Source organism: Rhipicephalus sanguineus, chromosome 4, assembly GCF_013339695.2.
Source record: "Rhipicephalus sanguineus isolate Rsan-2018 chromosome 4, BIME_Rsan_1.4, whole genome shotgun sequence".
NCBI lineage: Eukaryota > Metazoa > Arthropoda > Arachnida > Ixodida > Ixodidae > Rhipicephalus > Rhipicephalus sanguineus.
The window spans coordinates 42,838,377-42,856,362 of record NC_051179.1 but is presented as its reverse complement, the minus strand read 5'-3'; the positions used below and the strand labels follow the sequence as shown (position 1 = coordinate 42,856,362).

The 17,986-nt window shown below is 48.7% G+C and overlaps 1 protein-coding gene across 1 annotated transcript; it reads right to left on the bottom strand.

Annotated features, from left to right (window-relative positions):
• Window positions 1–11,724: 11,724 nt before the first annotated feature.
• On the bottom strand, window positions 11,725–14,787 carry LOC119388747 (uncharacterized). The gene is made up of 3 exons (XM_037656165.2): window positions 14,172–14,787; window positions 13,621–13,679; window positions 11,725–12,035 (listed from the first exon to the last, which is right to left on the bottom strand). Exons 1-3 carry the CDS (start codon window positions 14,363–14,365, stop codon window positions 11,776–11,778), a joined length of 513 nt encoding a protein of 170 aa, XP_037512093.1. The 5' UTR covers window positions 14,366–14,787; the 3' UTR covers window positions 11,725–11,775.
• Window positions 14,788–17,986: the final 3,199 nt, after the last annotated feature.

The window sequence follows — 17,986 nt, the reverse complement described above, 5'->3', positions numbered from 1 at the left end:
CGCATTAGCATTTAGAAAAAGCTCTTCGGGAAAAAAATCCAGCCAGCGCAATCATACCAAATTGCAAGCACATAGATAGGCTGTCCTACAGTACATGCCACCAGAGTACAATTAGTGAATAAATGATGGTTGCGCTACAATTAACTTTCGAAAAATCATCCCATGCATTTTCCAAGGATCCACGAAAGTGTCTCGGGAAAAAAATCCAGCCGGCGGATTAAAACTAATCGCGATGTGCAGCATAAGAACGTTGTCAGCGTGACGTGCAATTTGCGAAAAATGAGGCATTCCTCAGTAATCAATTTTTAAAGAAAGCTCTCATAGAGTTACGCCGAGCGCTTCCCCTTAGGGTCGACTTTGCCGCAGTAGTCGATGTCCCAGATTGCTGGACATGAAAATTCCACGGTAAATGCGTGTAATACTGCGCGCAGCGAATTATTTTCTTGGGGTGAAATCAAGATGGTATTTGGAGGGCCGGGTTCGATTCCCGGCCACGGCGGCCGCATTTCGATGCGGCCGAAATGCAAAAGAACACCCGTGTGCTAAGATTTATGTGCACGTTAAATAACCCGAGGTAGTCGAAATTCACTCCGTAGTCCCCCACAACGGCGTGCCTCATAATCATATCGTGGTTTTGGCGCGACGAAACCCGAGCAATTATGTTATAAAACGGACATTGTAGATGTCCATGGGTCTGTTCACATTGTCACGTGATTGTGACGGTGAAGAGCTCAGAACTAGAACCGGCAAAGACTGTACTGTACGCTTTACTGGGGAAACTTGCGACCAGCAAAAGACGTAACACGGCGTATACAACGGTGGAGGCGAGCACATTCGTCAGTCGTCGATAATCTGATCGTCCGTAAAGTACACTGGCTTTTTTACATGCGTGATCGTACATTCTAGCCTTATCGCTGGTGCTCCCGTTAGGTCTATAATTAACCGCATCACACGTACGTGTTGTGCTTGATTCTGAAAAGTGAACCTGATGATATGCTGATGCAAGAGTACGGGTCGTGCGTATAATCTGATCGCACATTCGCATACACTCAAGAAGGTTCCACTGCATTCAGACGTGGTCTGAATGCAGTGCGCCTAGCGATAGCACGTGTCAGAGCCTTAACAGCGAAGGCTGTTCACAATGCAACCAGGAAAGCGTTGCAAGAACGATTTCGCATAGGGCCTATAAAACCTTATGCAAGATCGCTGCCGTCTATCGGAGGTTTGAAGACGCTGTACCGATGCGTCGCCATGTTGGAGGTTTCTGTCCGAGTCGTATTGCTGTCGCTGCTGCAACTGTTTGCTTGTGTTTGCTTTGTTCGTACGCATTCGGTGCATCAGAAATGCCAGGCGAGTGGGTAAGGACCTTGCCGGCGTTAGCGGAATTTGCTACCGGTTTCGTTAACAGTTATTACGTGTAAAGAACTGCCTCGCAACGACAACGAAGCTAAAAGTTCGTCACCGAGTCTTATGTAAGCGTGCCTTCGTTGAGAACGAAGCAATGCGGGAGGAAATAATCTTTGTATTTCTGTTTTGAATGTGGGAAGTAAAACGTTTTTAGCCATCTCCTGCGTGCTGGGTAGTATCGTTGCGACGAGGCTTTATCGCGCGACACGACTAGGCGCAGCGACGGTGGGAGATAAGAAAGTGCTACTGACCTCTTTCAAAGCGTGTTTCATAAGCGCCAGTGTACATTCTTGTGCACTATGAAAGGAATAATTGACAACGACCCTTTTGCAGCGCGCCACCTCGCGAGATTCCGCAGAACTCATTTGCAATATTCTTGTGCAATGTACATATTATTATAAATAAAAATTTTCCCCCTTGTCTATTTCTCCAAACTGCTACTTCGCTCCTGTAGGGATAACACGTAAGTTACATATATAGAATAGTTACCGCACGTTTAAAATGTCAAAAATTTTTGCACCTCACGTACTTCGAGAGAGAACATAAGAAGCGCTAATTGCTCCAAGACGTAGACGTCGATTGGCTGGTATGTTACTGTCACTTGTTCCGTTAAGAGGGAGGAAATCGCCGGGCAGATTCCAAGGGCTGACGTATTGGCCCCCGAAACGCCCCGCGAAAGCGCGGACAATTTAAGTTGGTCCTTTTAGCGCGCCAGCGAGCGCCGGTTGTGGTCCAAAGACCGAGTCAGAGCCAAGAGTTTATAACACAAACGAAATATATTCTCAGTTAAGGCAGTACAAGCATTACACAAACATGCACACTCGGCTGGTATCAATTACAGCTCTCAGTATAACTTAGATGGTGTTTGAACACACGGGAACAAAACAAACAGATCACGCGCTACAAATGCAATCTCATGCATTACACGCTATTAAAGAACAGTTAAAGTCCTGAATATTCAACCACGTATCCAGTCCACAATCCTTGTACGTAACTTGAATGCTTCTCTTCCAGGAAACACTCACGCCAACTCCAGCGCTGATCGTCGTTGTTCCCTTCCGTCGACGGTCCCGAATGTTTCTCTTCCAGGAAACACTCACGTAACTTGTCGCTGCTCATACGGCGTCATCATCCAATTCTTCCAGATCGACGATCGACTGACCGCACAACATCATAAACACGCCTTCTTTGGCTGATGGAACCACACTCAACATAACTTCACCATCTCCGGACCGACTGACTGTTCGCTGGTCATCGGTGCTATAGAGCACTGCACGGGCCCGGGCCGGGCCCGGGCTTGAGGCTGCGGGCCGGGCCGGACTCGGACCCGCTCATTAAAAGGCGTAAGTCGGGCCTTCGATCACACGCCAATGTTATGCATTCCATGGTCTAAGGTATGCTGTGCCAAGCTGAAGTGACACGTATTATATATATATATATATATATATAAACAGCACTAACAATGGGCCAGATCACGGTTGTTTCCATGGGAGGCATAAAGATTTCGATCTTTTATTCGAGGTTGACACATACGATACATTTCATTTATATTCCTTGGTATTACGTGCCAAAACCACGATATGATTACGAGGCACGCCGTAGTGGCACCGGATCAATTTCGACCACCTCGAGTTCTCTAACGTGCACCTAAAGATAAGTATATACACGGGTGTTCTTGCATTTCGCCCCCACCAAATTGCGGCCGCCGTGACCGCGGGTATCGCACCCGCGTCCTAGGACTTAACAGCGAAACAGCTTAACCGCTGAGCTACCACCGTGGGCAAAGCAACATTTCGATGCATGTACATACCGGATTTTCCGTCCGATCGCCCGCTGCAAAGCGCACGGCATCATTAATAATCATCATCAACAACTAATATCCTCTAGCGGGCCCGGGTCGGGCCTGGTCATGAACAAACGCGCCCTGGATTAGTTTATGGGATCTTCGGCTGGCGGCACTCGTGGCGTTTTTTGCGCACTCGTGCGGTGCCGTACGTTCGTCTGGTCGCCACGCGTATGGTGCCGCACGTTCGGCTGGGCCGGCCACGACACGAGTGCACGCCACCGAGCCACCGTGGAGGTCGACGGTGGAGCGTGGTGCAATCCCGTCGTTCAATGTGCGCTGGCAGACGACGCGGCGACGTTCCATCAGTGCAGGCGCAATCCGGCGCTGCAGCAGAACACGGCCGGACTGCAGGTAAAACATACGTGCGCTGTAGAGCGTCCGGCCGTGCTCACACACGGCTACTTTTGCTGTCAGGATTTCACCGGAGAGTGATTTCGATGCAGAAACTGCTAACCTTCCTTGAGTTTGTGCAAAAATCACGCAGCAAAAGCGCGTGGAGAAGAGACGAGCACACGCTGGACGCACAGCGTCTCGGAAGCGTCTCTAATCCTCTGGTTTTCCGTCGTTTGCGCTCTTAATCCCAGCACAAATCCGCCGTTGCAAAGTGTCGTCTGCTGAATTTCGAGTGCTGTGCGCGTCTCAGAGATGGCGCTGCTGTCGCAGATCCGAGTTTAGTGGCTCACACGTTCGTCTGGCCCGTAGCGGGGCCTGAAACTCGGGCAGTGTTTCACGTAACTTCCCTTCCACCACCACGGTGCCATTGCGCCTCAGCCGAAGATGCCATTAGTAATGAACGCCCGGGCCCGGGCCGGGCTCGGGCTGGGTACGGTCAAGTACGCCCGGGCCAGGCTTGGGCTGGGTTCGGTCATGTACGCCCGGGCCCGGGCCGGGCCCGCACTTGGAACCACGGGCCCGGGCTGGGCTCGGGCTTCATAAAGCGGGCCCGTGCAATGCTCTAGTCGGTGCACGCTTGTATTCCCTCTCCCCCGGGTTCCATAAGCCTCGGGAGTGTTCTTCGGCGTGCAGCACAGCCAAAGGCAGGGAAGGGGCGAGATTCTTCTCGACGGTTCCGCTCGCATTGGCGTCACTCGGCGTCGCGTCATGTTTTCCTTCTAGATGTTTCTAGACTTTGACGCGCGTTTGCTCCGAGGCTGATGGTTACCGGTGGTGGCCGTTTCGAGGGGGGGGGGGGAGAAGGATGCGGCGCGCCGGCGTCTTTTAATACTTGTTTTTTCATTGCGCTTGCTTTCTGAGCGAACGGCTGGCGCCGTGCTTTCCCGCTGCCGTCTGAAAGCGGCGGTGCGCGCGCCTTATTAACGCGCTCGTTTGTGACCAATTGCGCATTATCTTTCCGATATGTGCAGGGGATTAAGGTGATAGGTCAATACAATTCGCGTTTCCCATCCTCGCTCGTGGCCTACGGGCGCCTTACAATGCCAACCCCTCGCAGCAAGGACTAATTTTGCGACGCCGATTCAACGCTTGCCAAACTATTTCGGGCAACCAACAATACTGCACCCACGGTGGAATGGGAGCCATTTCCCAGAATAGAATTTTACCGTTTCATACGAAATGCGTCAGGCATCTAATAACATTCCATGGCACATGGAATGCTTGAACCGTATGCACAGCGAAGGAATATGCGTGCAAGGCATCCTGCGAAACGGTACCAACTCTGGTGAACTCCACAATAGAAAACAAACTACAAATAACACGGTCCAACACAACTGGTCCGTTCGGGGAGAATCGATGACGCGTGTGAGCTGCCTATTTAGCATGTGCCTCTTATCGCAATGTAATCAACGAATACATAAAGAGCAACGCGTCTATGAGCGAGCAGCCGCCATGCGACTCATACCCGAAGCCGCTTTTTCTGCCTTAGCACACGGCAGCAAAAAGTGTCTCGTTCTGGTATGGTGTGCAACAATGTTCAGTGATAATGAGAGCTGATGCTGTCACCTATATACTGGATTTCATAAGAACGGCGAACGTAAACATGGCGCCAGTCGTGAGGAGTAATAGCCGGAGGACGGGAACACTGTGATGCTTCTCGTCGGCAGCGAGGAAATATTGCACGGATATACTGTTTCCTGGAAACCTTCATTCATATTTTTATCATCATCCTGACTCGCTATATCAGAGCAAGACGGCACACTGCAACACGCGGGCATCGCGGTTCTTATCATCCGTCGAACTTTGATACGTACGGAACTTGCTAAACGGGCACTTCGAGTGCGTCATCAATTCTCCCCGAATGGACCGATTGTACTGAAGCGTGTTATTTGTAGTTGGTTAATTTGTGCCGTTCGGTGGGATGCTCATGGCGAACCGCGCTTAGCCTTGAACATGGCGGAAGTGCACTCGAGGGCCGCCAGATGGTTGCAGATTTTCAATAAATACTAAGCGAGCATGGAAACTGATAAGGTTGACCCAAATATGTTATCTATAACGCCGATGTGATGTCTATGGAAATTCTCATTGTCAGTTCCCGCATCATGTCACATATCATTTATTCAGTACGTTTCGGCCCTCGACCCCGGTTAGAGGTAAGGCACAGTCAGAGCAAAACGAATACGAAAAACGCATCCTTGCCCTAGAGCGGGAAAACAGAGAATTAAAGAATAAAGTAGAAGAACTAATGGCCCTTATGGCCATCAAAATTAGTGAACCACAAAACAGCACTGTAAAAACCCCCACGCCATATCCACAACCACCCGCGATCGTAAGCACGCAAAGAAACGCGCACAAGCGCAGGGCAGTTGCCGCCGTGTCGGACGAAGGCGAGGATGACCTTAGTGATGGTATGTCAGACATCAGCGAGGCCCCCTCCAACGTCTCAGCTGTAGAAGGCACCTCTACGAGTCGACGCGACAAGAGACGGAATATTACGTTTAACACCATCAGCGCCGTGTTAACAAAACTACAAGATTCAATCGCACAGATTAGTTCCAGACTCGATCGCCTAGAACGACCAGTTGCACACCCGAAATCCGCAAAACAGGCTCCAGCTTCAGCAACAGGAGCCCTTATACCCTGTCCGAGAGCAGTAATCCCGCCGCATGAACCCGCTGACCAGCACAGAGCCGATAAGGATTGTGCCAGTAAAGTCATCCCACTAGCACAGCCACATCATGGATAGTTCGCAGCACGTTTTCAAAATCTGGCAGTGGAACTGTAATTCATTCACTAAGAAGAAGAATAGTCTAGCACAACTTCTCAGATCATGCAAACAAAAGCCACATGTCATTCATTTACAAGAATGCGGGTACAATGAATCCCTACGGAGTCTAACTTTTCCGGGGTACAGGGTAACCAGGCCGACCCTGTGCCCCGACTTTAAACAAGCTAGGGGTATAGCCACTCTTGTCCGCAAAGACGTCAGCTTTGTGGAGAGGACCACCCCCGCATACAAGCAAGGCCTGGAATCACAGCTGGTCGAAATCATCCCCGGTCGTGCTACCAAATCCAACATCTTTCTTCTGAACGTTTACAGTCCTCCGAGGGACAGGCTTCGAAATTTTAACAACCTGTTTTCTGGCAGCTACAAAGCAAGCCAAGGATAAACCGCTAATCATCGCTGGGGACTTCAACGCGCACAATAAAGCGTGGGGTTATTCCAAAAATGATGGCAAAGGGAACAAACTTGCCGAGTGTGCGGAAATCCTTGGCCTGAAACTCATCACGGACCCGAGATTTCCGACACGCAAGGGCAATTCGGCACAGAGGGATACCACCCCAGATTTGGCCTTCCTGCGCAACGTAGAAGGGTCATGGGACAACCTACAGGAGGACCTGGGTAGTGACCACTTCATTACGGAAATCAACGCAAGCATTACACAACCCCCACCTAGAATTTACAGGTACATTGACTGGGATGTGTTCCGCGACATCCGTACCAAAGAAGAGAGGCCCCGGGAAACATTCGAAGACCTCATTAGTAATCTCAAGGAGGCGGTCCACAAGGCCACCAAAGAGATCTCCACGGAACTAGAACTAGCGGTGCCTGCAATGGACTCTAGACTAGCCCATCTCCTGGAGGCCAAAAACGCCCTCAGAGAGAGGTGGAAGAGACAAAAGATGAACAGGAGGCTCAGAACCAAGATATCCGAACTCAACAAGGAGATCGAAACGCATGCCAAGAAGCTCGCCGCGCAGCAATGGGATGAGGTATGCAACGAGGCAGATGGGAAAATGCGCAAAGGCAGCAAGTGGAGACTACTCAAGCATCTGCTTACTGACGGCAACAAACCTTCCAAAAGCAGCGCCCGCGGTTGGAAATTGAAAGGCTTGTGCACATGAACACCAAAGACGGCGGTGATCCGCAGGCCTTCGCTGACAAATTAGCGGATATTTACATCCCGCTTGAGGGCAAGTCCATTCCGTGGAATAACTCAAGTCCCGAATACCAAGGATCTCTGCAGTCAGCCTTGGATAGACCTTTCGAGGTTGCGGAGATTGTTCATGCCTTGCGGGACCTAAACGGACGGTCGGCGCCCGGTCCAGACGGAATTACCAACAAGCTCCTTAGAAATCTAGACAACGCAGCGATAGACGTCATTACAGAAAAAATCAACCAAGTGTGGTCCGATGGCCAAGTCCCCGAGGAGTGGAGAACAGCCAAGGTCGTATTCATACCCAAACCGGGAAAGCCCCTTCAAGCAGAGAATTTGCGACCGATATCGCTCACTTCATGCCTCGGAAAAGTAGCTGAACATGCCATTCATAACCGAATTAGCGAGCATATTGAGGACGAAGGCCTCTTTCGCCACAACATGGTGGGCTTTCGGAAATCTTTGTCCACACAAGACGCCATGCTCCTCATTAAGAGTGCCATAATTGACAGCACATCGCTGGACATTAAAGGGATACTGGCGCTCGACCTGACAAAAGCCTTTGACACGGTCAGGCATGAGCATATTCTGAATGAAATTTCCAACTTGAGCCTTGGCGAAAAGTTTCACACCTTTGTTAAGTCTTTTCTGGCAGATAGAAAGGCTACAGTTCATATTGGCCAAATCAAGAGCAAAGAATACACACTGGGTAACATGGGCACACCGCAAGGGTCGGTGTTGTCCCCGCTTTTATTTAATATTGCAATGCACAACCTATCCAAGCGACTCGCCGACGTTCCGGGAATCGGCCACGTAATATACGCGGACGACATCACCATATGGTCGGCGGAGGGCCCTCTTGGCAAGCTGGAGGGAAACCTACAACGGGCACTCGACGTCACGGAAGACTTTCTGGCTAGCACGGGGCTACAGCTGTCACCTAGCAAGTCCGAACTCCTCCTCCACAAGCGTTTCCCGAGACGGGGGCCGGAGATCGACGGGGCGTCTATTTGCCTGCGGTCCAAAAGCGGAAAAAACAATCCCCATCTGCGACTCAATCAAGGTTCTTGGCATGACAATTGGAAAGTACAGCAATAACAACACTGAGGCACTCAGACGTATCGAGAAGAGTACTCACAGCTTCACCAGGGTCATCTCCAGAGTTGCCAACAAGAGGAAAGGGCTTAAAGAGGACAATCTCATGAAAGCCTTCCATGCGTTCCTCATCAGCCACATTATCTACACTGCCCCTTTCTTGAAACTGAAGAAGATGGAGCTCAATAAAATTGATGCCCTTATCAGGACAGGGGTTAAACGGGTTCTTAATCTTCCAAAAAGCACCAACACGGAGCGGCTATTGCAGCTCGGACTGCACAACACAGCAACGGAGCTCTTTGAAGCTCAACGAACCGCTCAAATTTGCCGATTGTCCCTCACAAAAGCAGGCACCAGGATCCTCCTGGAGGCAGGGCTGCAACCCCTGTTCATGCCTCCCGAGAAAGACAAGATCTCCTCGGCGATAAGAGGGGCTATATGCGTCGACCCGGTCCCCAGGAACATCCATCCTGTACACAATGAAGGGCGAAGAAAAGCAAGAGCCGAGGCCATCCTGGGGAAGATCGATTCCAGCTCAACCGCCCTCTTTGTTGATGCAGCCAAATACTGGAAGAAGGACGCGTATGTCGTCACAGTCGTCAATGCCAAGGGATCACTAGTTAACGCGGTCACGGTGGTCACCGGCTTCACTCACGAAGCCGAGGAACTGGCTATCGCGGTAGCTCTGCAAGAACGAAGAAGGGACGTCACCATCTTTTCAGACTCACGAACTGCCATCAGGTCATTTTCATCCGGCTTCGTCTCCGCCGCAGCCGCAAGCATTGTTAATAAGACGACTGCTGAGGCTAACGAAGGGGAAGATCCTCTAACGCACATCATATGGTTCCCGGCCCACATGGGTGACATCTCATCCTCCCCAACCGGCAACCCTAACGAGAGGGCTCACCAGCTAGCGCGTGAACTAGCTACCCGCGGCGGTGACCGGCCATCTCAGACGGGACGGGAACGGAGATGCATGGACTTCAAGGATCCATTAATATCGTTCCACGAAATCACCTCAGCTCACAAACTAGGGCGCAGGCTCTTCCCCCCTCCACACCCTAAATTGAATAAAGCGCAAGCGGTCACACTACGACAACTACAGACAAAAACGTACATCACTCCAGCCATGCTAAACAGAATCGATCCAGACTTTTCACCTCACTGTCAGCACTGTAATCACGAGCACTGTAATTTCGAACACATGCTCTGGCTGTGCCCCTTTAATTCGGGGTCAGGATTATCGGACAAACCCTCCTGGGAGGCTGCCATGCGCAGCATGGAGCTCAACAAACAACTCCTGGCAGTCCAGAGGGCCCGGGACATCGCCGAGAGGCTCCAGCTTCCGGCACCTTCCTGGGTGGAGCCACCTGGCTGAGCTAGCGGGACCTCCAGTCGCGTTCAGCTTCTGCCACTTTTGGACCAAAATAAAGTTCTGACTCACTCACTCGGTATACATATAGACGAACTATTTACTGGGTCAGAATGGTGTACTTGCACGCTTGCACGTGCGCATGTAATGGCTGAGGCCTGGTATATCGATAACAGTGGTAGCGCATGCGTGAGCCAACCATCGGTTAACCTGCATAAAGGAGGAATCAAGTGTCTGAATAGTTATCTCTCACGTAGACCACCACGCGTGCCGGATTGATAGGTTCGTCTATTGTATGGGCATGCGCAGATAAGTTTTCGTACCCTTTTTCTTTTCCGCCGTCTTGCGCCTTTTCAGTCGTTAGTCGGTGTTTGCGGTGTCTTGACTTCTCTCTTGTGTCCGTGCTTGCACGCCCAGTCTCTTTAACATGAATGCTTACCAACTAGCTCCGCTCTCTGTTATTCTAAGGACCCTATTCGTAGCCTTATTTGTTAAAACGTTGGTGTCATTGTCACTGCATTTTATGTGACCTGTACTAATTGTATTTTCGAAAGAGGCAGACTTTCAGGAGACGACGGAAGCTCGAAGAGAGGAAAGAATTGGCGAAGCTTGCACTCAGCCGCGCAACGCTCGAAACAGCGAAACTAGACAATTTTGAAGACTAATCTGGTTGTTTATAGGTTGTTTCTAGGCCTTAGCTATAGGTGATGCATGTTGTCTCCAGGTAGCTTCTAGGTCGTTGCTAGGCTTTAGCTAGGTGACGCGTGGTTGTTTCTGAGTGTCCGAACTCCACAGTCAGAAAATCGGGCTGAAACCAAGCGTCCGCACCTCTCATAGATATCCGGGCACTTCGTCGTTGGCTTTAGGCCTTCCATCGCTTCGGCGTCTTCTCACAGCGCGCCGTTGCCTTTCCCGTTACTATAGTATACTCTCTCGTTGTACGTACTAGGGGTCTTCGGATCGCCGCCGTCGCTTCGCAGCCAATTGTTGTTGGGCTAACTGTTGCCTCCTTCATTTTTAGTGGACCAGTGCTGAGTAGTGAGATTTAAGCAAATTCTGGGGCACACACCCGTTTATGATGACGGTACTTTTTTGGTTCGTCGGGCAACGAGCGATTTGCTAAACAGCTACGCTGTTAAAAATTCGTGAACTCGGGGTGTCGCCGGAGCCGACGTTTCGGGAAGCGGACTTGTCTTCTTCAACACTGCAGTTGCGGCCGTTGCGACTTGTCGAAGCGATGGCTCCGGCGCTACCCCGTCTTCAAGGACAGTGTCTTGTGTCATAGACTTCCTGCGGACCTGTTTTTTTTTTTTTTTTTTTCAGCTTGACTGAATTACAGACGCTGTGTTTATATAGGTGCGACCTCATTTAACTTTTTGTAATGGATGTCGTTTCCACTAATCCTATCGTCCGTGAAAAAAAGTAGCCGGCGCTATAGATAAATGCATCAATATTTCCTAAAGAAATGCTACCGCTGTCTAGTGAAACCTGTCCATTTGAATTCTTTTGACACATGGGTGCACATTTGTACCAGTGTGTCAGATGGATGTAGCAGAAATAATTATATGACTGCAAATTGTGCGTTCCACTGCAAATCGGGAGTGGTTGACCGTCGCAATATGTTTTATTTATGCACGCGTTCATTGGTAAATATTACAGACCACTTCCGGATTGTAAATGTGGAATAATTTATTGTACCGAAAACGATGCCGTGGAAGATGCGTTCAGCCTTTCTGAACGGCTATCGCCACACCGGCTCCAACAGCTCCGGATACAGCTCCACCGGCAATGGCCGTAATTAGAGGCACGAGTAAGGCTGGCAAGATCTGCTCATCGGTTCCGTCGCCTGTGCTGTCCATTCCCTTGAGGGCCTCGAGGAGCTCTTCTCGGTGCTCCATGATGGAATGGGAAAGTTTCTCGACGAGTAGCTTCCTCGCGTCGTCCGTGCTCGTCGCTGGCTTGCTCAGCGTGGCTGCTTGAATTTCTGTTCCACGAAATGAGAGAAAGGAAAATGAAACCCATGTGCGAATTACAATGACATTAAGATGGATGAATGGAAGATCGTTAGGGAATAATAATGAGGAAATAGTATTCCAGAGTGGCCATTATTACAGACACGCGTTTTACGCTTCAATACGGTAACGACGTTGTATCAATAGAACGAATTCTCAGCTACACAAAACATTGGCGCAAAATAACGCACTGTACTTTGATCGCACTAGATAGCCTCATTAATTGCCTTTAAGAGGGAGCTGCATGCATGACTGACAATGCATATTCCTCACGCGTTCCTACAAGCCAATGTGCCGAACGCCTTCTTCATACGAAATAGGGTGGAGACAATGGCTGGATACACATTATTTCCGAATTTTAAATGTGCACGTATTTCTATGCGGACTTAACGGAAAAAGTGTCCGTCCGTCCAACAGTCACGTTAAACGATCGTTGCTCTAAAAAAAAAAATAATCTGTAAAACACAATCAGCTGCCTTGGCGGTTTAGGGTTGGAACCCAAGCACCCTGGCTCTGAAGGGCACTGTCTTAACCACTGGGCTTAGCACCTGTGGATATGCGATTGTGAATATATTTGAACGTGAATGTGAATGTATGTGAATATATGGGAACGATATGCGCGTACGTTTGACCGGCAGTGCAATAAAAAAAATCGAGAAGAATGCTTTAGGCTTCGTTGACTTTCGTGATTGTGGAACACACGAGCTCTCTAGGACAAGGTGTAATGTCTACACATGGAGGATTGTACACATAATGAAAATTGAGACTACTGAAGATTCAAGCCTATAACTAGCATTTCAGGGGTCGCGGGGTGACCTTCTGTGGGGCCGTTCCAGAGGCTGACGAACGCTAGAAAGAAGTTGAAAGACGCCTTGCCAATGCCGCCCGAAAAAAAAAAAAAAAACGTTCTAGGGAATGATGCAATTTACAGTAAAATTCTACGCTTACGCATCACTGAGGTGACTACCAAAAGATATTCTGCGTGATTTTTTTTTTATATTCCCCAAAGCCTACACGCAGACTCGCTCGCAGATCGGAACAAGCCAGCAATATACTTCAACAAAGTTGACCTTCTAAAGCCTAAGGGACGAAATTACAACATTTATCCGGACAGGTAATATCATTTTTATGCCCATCGAATAATGACAAGTTATTCAATTTGACGCCCATGATTGTCGTACTAGCTGGGCTTATTTCGCACTAGCACATGCCTTTATTATGAAACCGAATATAAAGCAAAGAGATTAGGTCACCTATAACATACATGCCAACATCTTTTGACGAAAAAGTTATAATAACAAGAAATTTTAAAGTAAGAATGTTAGGTGATAGGTGCGCCAAGTAATTGCAGAATATTAGAGGAAATATACTTCTGAGGGCTGATCACTAGGCAAATTACGAATATTGGTAGGTTTTCTGCAAACAAAGGCAAAATCCGAAACCTGCCTGCCATCTCCCTCCTGATGCAGAACATACTCATAAGTGAAAGGTAACCAAAAAGGTATAACATGCATGTATAACGAAGAAGAGGAGGCAGTGCACAGTGTTGGTACTTACGACACAAATGGCCCAGGACGAGGAGTGCCAAGATGACGTAGGCCTTCATAGCGAATAATCTGTGGTGAAGAATATCATGTCACGCTGTATAGCAAATCAAGCGAAAGAAAAACGAAACGTAGTGTACACGTGAAAGGTTTTTTTTCCCTAGAATCTCTAGTTCTTGCGCAATTAGTGTGGTGATTAATATAAGAGACATTTCGCCCCCTCCTTTGTTTTAAATGTGTATTTTCCAGATTAGGAAACACATTGTGTTTCTCTGCATGCGGCATTGAGATTTCTCATTCGTATAGACTGGTCGCTCTTGTTAGTCTAATTGTATATAAGCAATGTAGCAACTCCGTAATGCAAGGGCAACATGCAATTCGAAGAATGATTTTAGTGATACTGTTTAATAAGTGCAGGCCAACGACACAGTTACCAAAACGCGCTTCACGGCTAAAAATTTCTCGCGGGTACACGAAGCATTTTTCAAGCAATGACCTCTACACCAGCTTCTACGTGCGACTTAGTCGCAACGTAACAATATAGACAGTAAAGATTCAGCTCACCTGTGAGTATGTCTCAAGCAAATTGGCGACGAAAACCGCTCGGGCTCGACTTTGTCTCCTCCCTGAGACCTCGACGGAAGCTTTAGGAAGTTGGGGAAACGCGCTGAATTTTTATAGTTGCGAGCCAGTGGAAGGTTTCTGACCCTTTTATGCGATTCAGCAAAGGATAACCTGAAACAATAGCCCGTGAACATGCACTAATCTTAATCAAGAGAAGTTCATTGACACAAAAAGCCAGTCGCCCTCCCCTATCGGGCTAATGGGGGCAGACGAAGCTTGTTGTCGTCGTCCTTTCTTTCTTTCTTTCTTTCTTTCTTTCTTTCTTTCTTTCTTTCTTTCTTTCTTTCTTTCTTTCTTTCTTTCTTTCTTTCTTTCTTTCTTTCTTTCTTTCTTTCTTTCTTTCTTTCTTTCTTTCTTTCTTTCTTTCTTTCTTTCTTTCTTTCTCATTACTCAATGCTCTTTTTTCTTTCTTTTTTCCCCATCTTTCTTTGTTTCTCATTCCGCGATGCTTCCTACTAACTAAGCGATCAGTTTTTTTATAGGTAGCCGCCGTCCCAGGAACGCCGTTTTCGGGCTGAATCGGCGTGGCGTCTTTCTTTCTCTTTCCAGCGTTCGTCAGCCTCTATAAAGGCCCAGTGAAAGGACCACCGCGCTAGCGCGGAAACGTAGGAATTAAATTTTCATGAAGTTGGACTCGCCTTCCATATAACACGTACAAGCAGAAAAATTTCGGGTTCTGGAGAAGTTGGGTGAGATCGAATCCCCGAGCCAGGTGCGTAGCCAGGAATTTTATGTACGTTTGTATGCTCGCGCGCATATAACATATGAAATGTAAACATTTCGAGAAGGGGTTTGGAGGGGTCAACTACCGCCCCCCCCCCCCCCGGCAAAGCCACTACCCCAAGAGAGAGAGAGAAAGCATTTTATTTGAGAAGAGGTTCTTCATGGAAAATAGAAAGGTGGGGGGCGGGGGTGACAGTAACTGTCTGTCAGTCGAGGACACCACACCCGTCAGAGAGTATGGGTGATAAGGGTGAGACGCAGCTCGATCCCCCTTTCTCTGTCTACTTCCCCCCTAGACGTGGGCCGGAACTACTTGGCTTCCGGAGGCGGCCTGGGCTTGACGGATGACTTCTTTTTGGTCTTTTTCTTCCTGGCTGTGAAGGAAGGATTCCCATAACTGTCTGTCCCCATTGAGACCGTTTAGCGCAGGGCAGGCCCAGAGCATTTGATCGCTGTGCCTTCACAGTTTTTGCATTTGGAAGAGTACACCTCAGGATGCCATGGACACTTCCTCTGGGAGAGTCCCATGGTAAGCAGGCGCGCGCGTACACACGAGATACGTGACTGGCGATTCCAGCCGCATCACCTCTAAGTAGTGAGGTACTTACATACAGGCACGTAGGCAAGGGGGGGGGCCCGGGGGGCCCGGCCCCCCCCGAAATTTTTCCAGCCTTCTATATTACCAGGCAACTTTTTTTTTTGTTTTTGCCATGGAAAGACTTTCTTTCGAACAATTAGGCCTTGGGCCCCCCCCGAAAAAAAATCCTGGCTACGTGCCTGCTTACATACATACATGCACATAACACTTGCGATGAAATATCATGCTCGAACAAATGGAGAGGAGGTGAGATTTAGGTGTAACGTTACCGCCACGCCATTGGCCAAGATTTTTGTATTGTGTGTGTTTATATGCAGGCGCACACTTGCAAACGGAGGTCGTGCTGCAAACACACGCACAATTAACATACATAAAGGAGTGACCCCCCCCCCCCCCCCCCACATGCACACACGCATCTCCTCCGAAAACTATTTCTGGCTACGCCGCTGTACGGGGGGGGGGTGAGGGGAAGGGGTTCTAACCTTCCGAAAATTTTCAATTTTGAATGTGTATAGATACACGCACACACACGCGCACATGCAAACGCACGCAGAAACATACATATTGTCACGACTTCTTCGTCTTTTCCACTTCCTTCTCCTCTCGCCAGTTTTACAGTGGCACATACACACAGTAGAATAGCGCAATGTCATCCCATGCTCGTGGCAATATATAGTTCAACTCCACCCCACCCCCCCTCCTCTCCCGAAAAAATGTTCGGTTATGCTACTGGTTCAAACTACCCCGAAATTTTAGAGATTTGCCTGTGTATATATGCACGCACACATAGAAAAACACTCACGAACATAGATAAAGGGACGCGATAACCTCCTCTACCCCCCCCCTCCTTCCGAAAAAAATCACAGCATATCCACGGAGTCCCAAGCTATGTGAACTACGGAGCAGCGCTTGTTCGCTGCGCGCTTTACAAGAAACAATTTGACATCTGCTATGAATGCGGCAGACTTGGACACCGCGCGGACGTCTGCCCCAATCCTACCGACAAAAATCTGTCGGGGCTGCAGCACCAAGAATCCAAAGCAAGACCATGATTGCAAAGCAGAATGCCAACTATGTGGAAAAGACCACCCGACGGGGATATAAACGTTGCCAAGCCAGGTATCGGATTCCATACCTCGTCAAACGACGAAGATGGGAACGTGCCAGGAGAGAGGAACAGGTGGAATACGACAACTACGTTGACAAGCAAGAAGCCCAAGTACAACCAGCAGGAACAAATCGGGTTCCCTCACAAGGGTCAGGAGCAGGTCACGCTCCAGCAATCGATCAAGGTCAAGGTCCACAACCCGCAGTGTCAAGCCCACCAAGCCACCCCAGGCCACCGACAACAGCAAAGGCACTACGGGAAACCAGAACACCGGACCCCCATTACAGGTGAGCTGGGCTGACGGGGCTTCCGGAGCGCGCGCGCGAGGCAGAGGCTGAATCGAACGCTATAAACAAAGAGTTGGAAAAAGAACTAGCAGAAATGAAAAAATTATGCTACAACACCATCAGCGGATTGTAGCTCTAGAAGAAGAAAACAGTAGATTGAGGGCAGAAAAACACCACTCTCAAAAACGGGCGAGGTATCAAAATAGATAGTATAGAAGAACAAGTGGCAGACATGGAGGAAGAGGCTAACACGCCAGCCAAACGCAAGGCCACAGACGATAACCAGACCGATCACAGTTAAAAAGACTAAGTCCAATAAAACTATAGAGAAAAGACAGGATGCACTCGACAGGAAAATTGACAGTCTAGAAGACAAACTAGATATCCTAGATTCAAGCTTTAAAGACATGGCTGCACACAAATTACCCAGCAAGTTACACAGGCTATTATGACCCAAATACAACAACAATTTAACACAATAGCTACTAGATTTACCGATATTGAGACTTGTATGAAGAACGTGGGGACCTCAAACCAGTGGAGGCGGCCTCATCAAAACAACAGTAAGCCAATATGAGACCCTCGACAATCTACAGTGGAGGGGACCGGAACACCGTAACTGCCACCATGGATCGACACGACCATTATACTATCTGGCAATGGAACTGTCGAGGGCTACAGTAGAAAGAGATCCAACTTACATCAATACCTAATTAATAAAGGAAATCCTGATGTCATATGTTACAAGAGACACATTGTAAGGCCAAAATTACTCTGGGTTACAGATCATTCTGTAGTGCCGACGGGGAGGAGACGAGAGTTGCATACTCTAGTGAAACGTCACCACACGGTCGTTACAGCATGATACAGGTATTGCGGATGGTACAATTTATTATCGAGTTAATACCTCCTAGGAAAAAACATCAAAGTTTTTAATTCTTAATGTTTACAGCACCCAAGTAAATAGGACATCCCAATTTTCCGATCACTTCTCTTGCAGACCCTCTCTATCGGCGGATGCAGAGCCTTAGTTATTGGG

Bases quoted from the DNA above. Each gene is read 5' to 3' on its own strand.
- LOC119388747 (XM_037656165.2), bottom strand. From the start codon at position 14,365: ATGTTCACGGGCTATTGTTTCAGGTTATCCTTTGCTGAATCGCATAAA. The intron at 13,680-14,171 runs GTGAGCTGAATC...TCTTCACCACAG, and splicing joins TGCTTGAGACATACTCACAG to ATTATTCGCTATGAAGGCCT. The intron at 12,036-13,620 runs GTAAGTACCAAC...TTCGTGGAACAG, and splicing joins CGTCCTGGGCCATTTGTGTC to AAATTCAAGCAGCCACGCTG.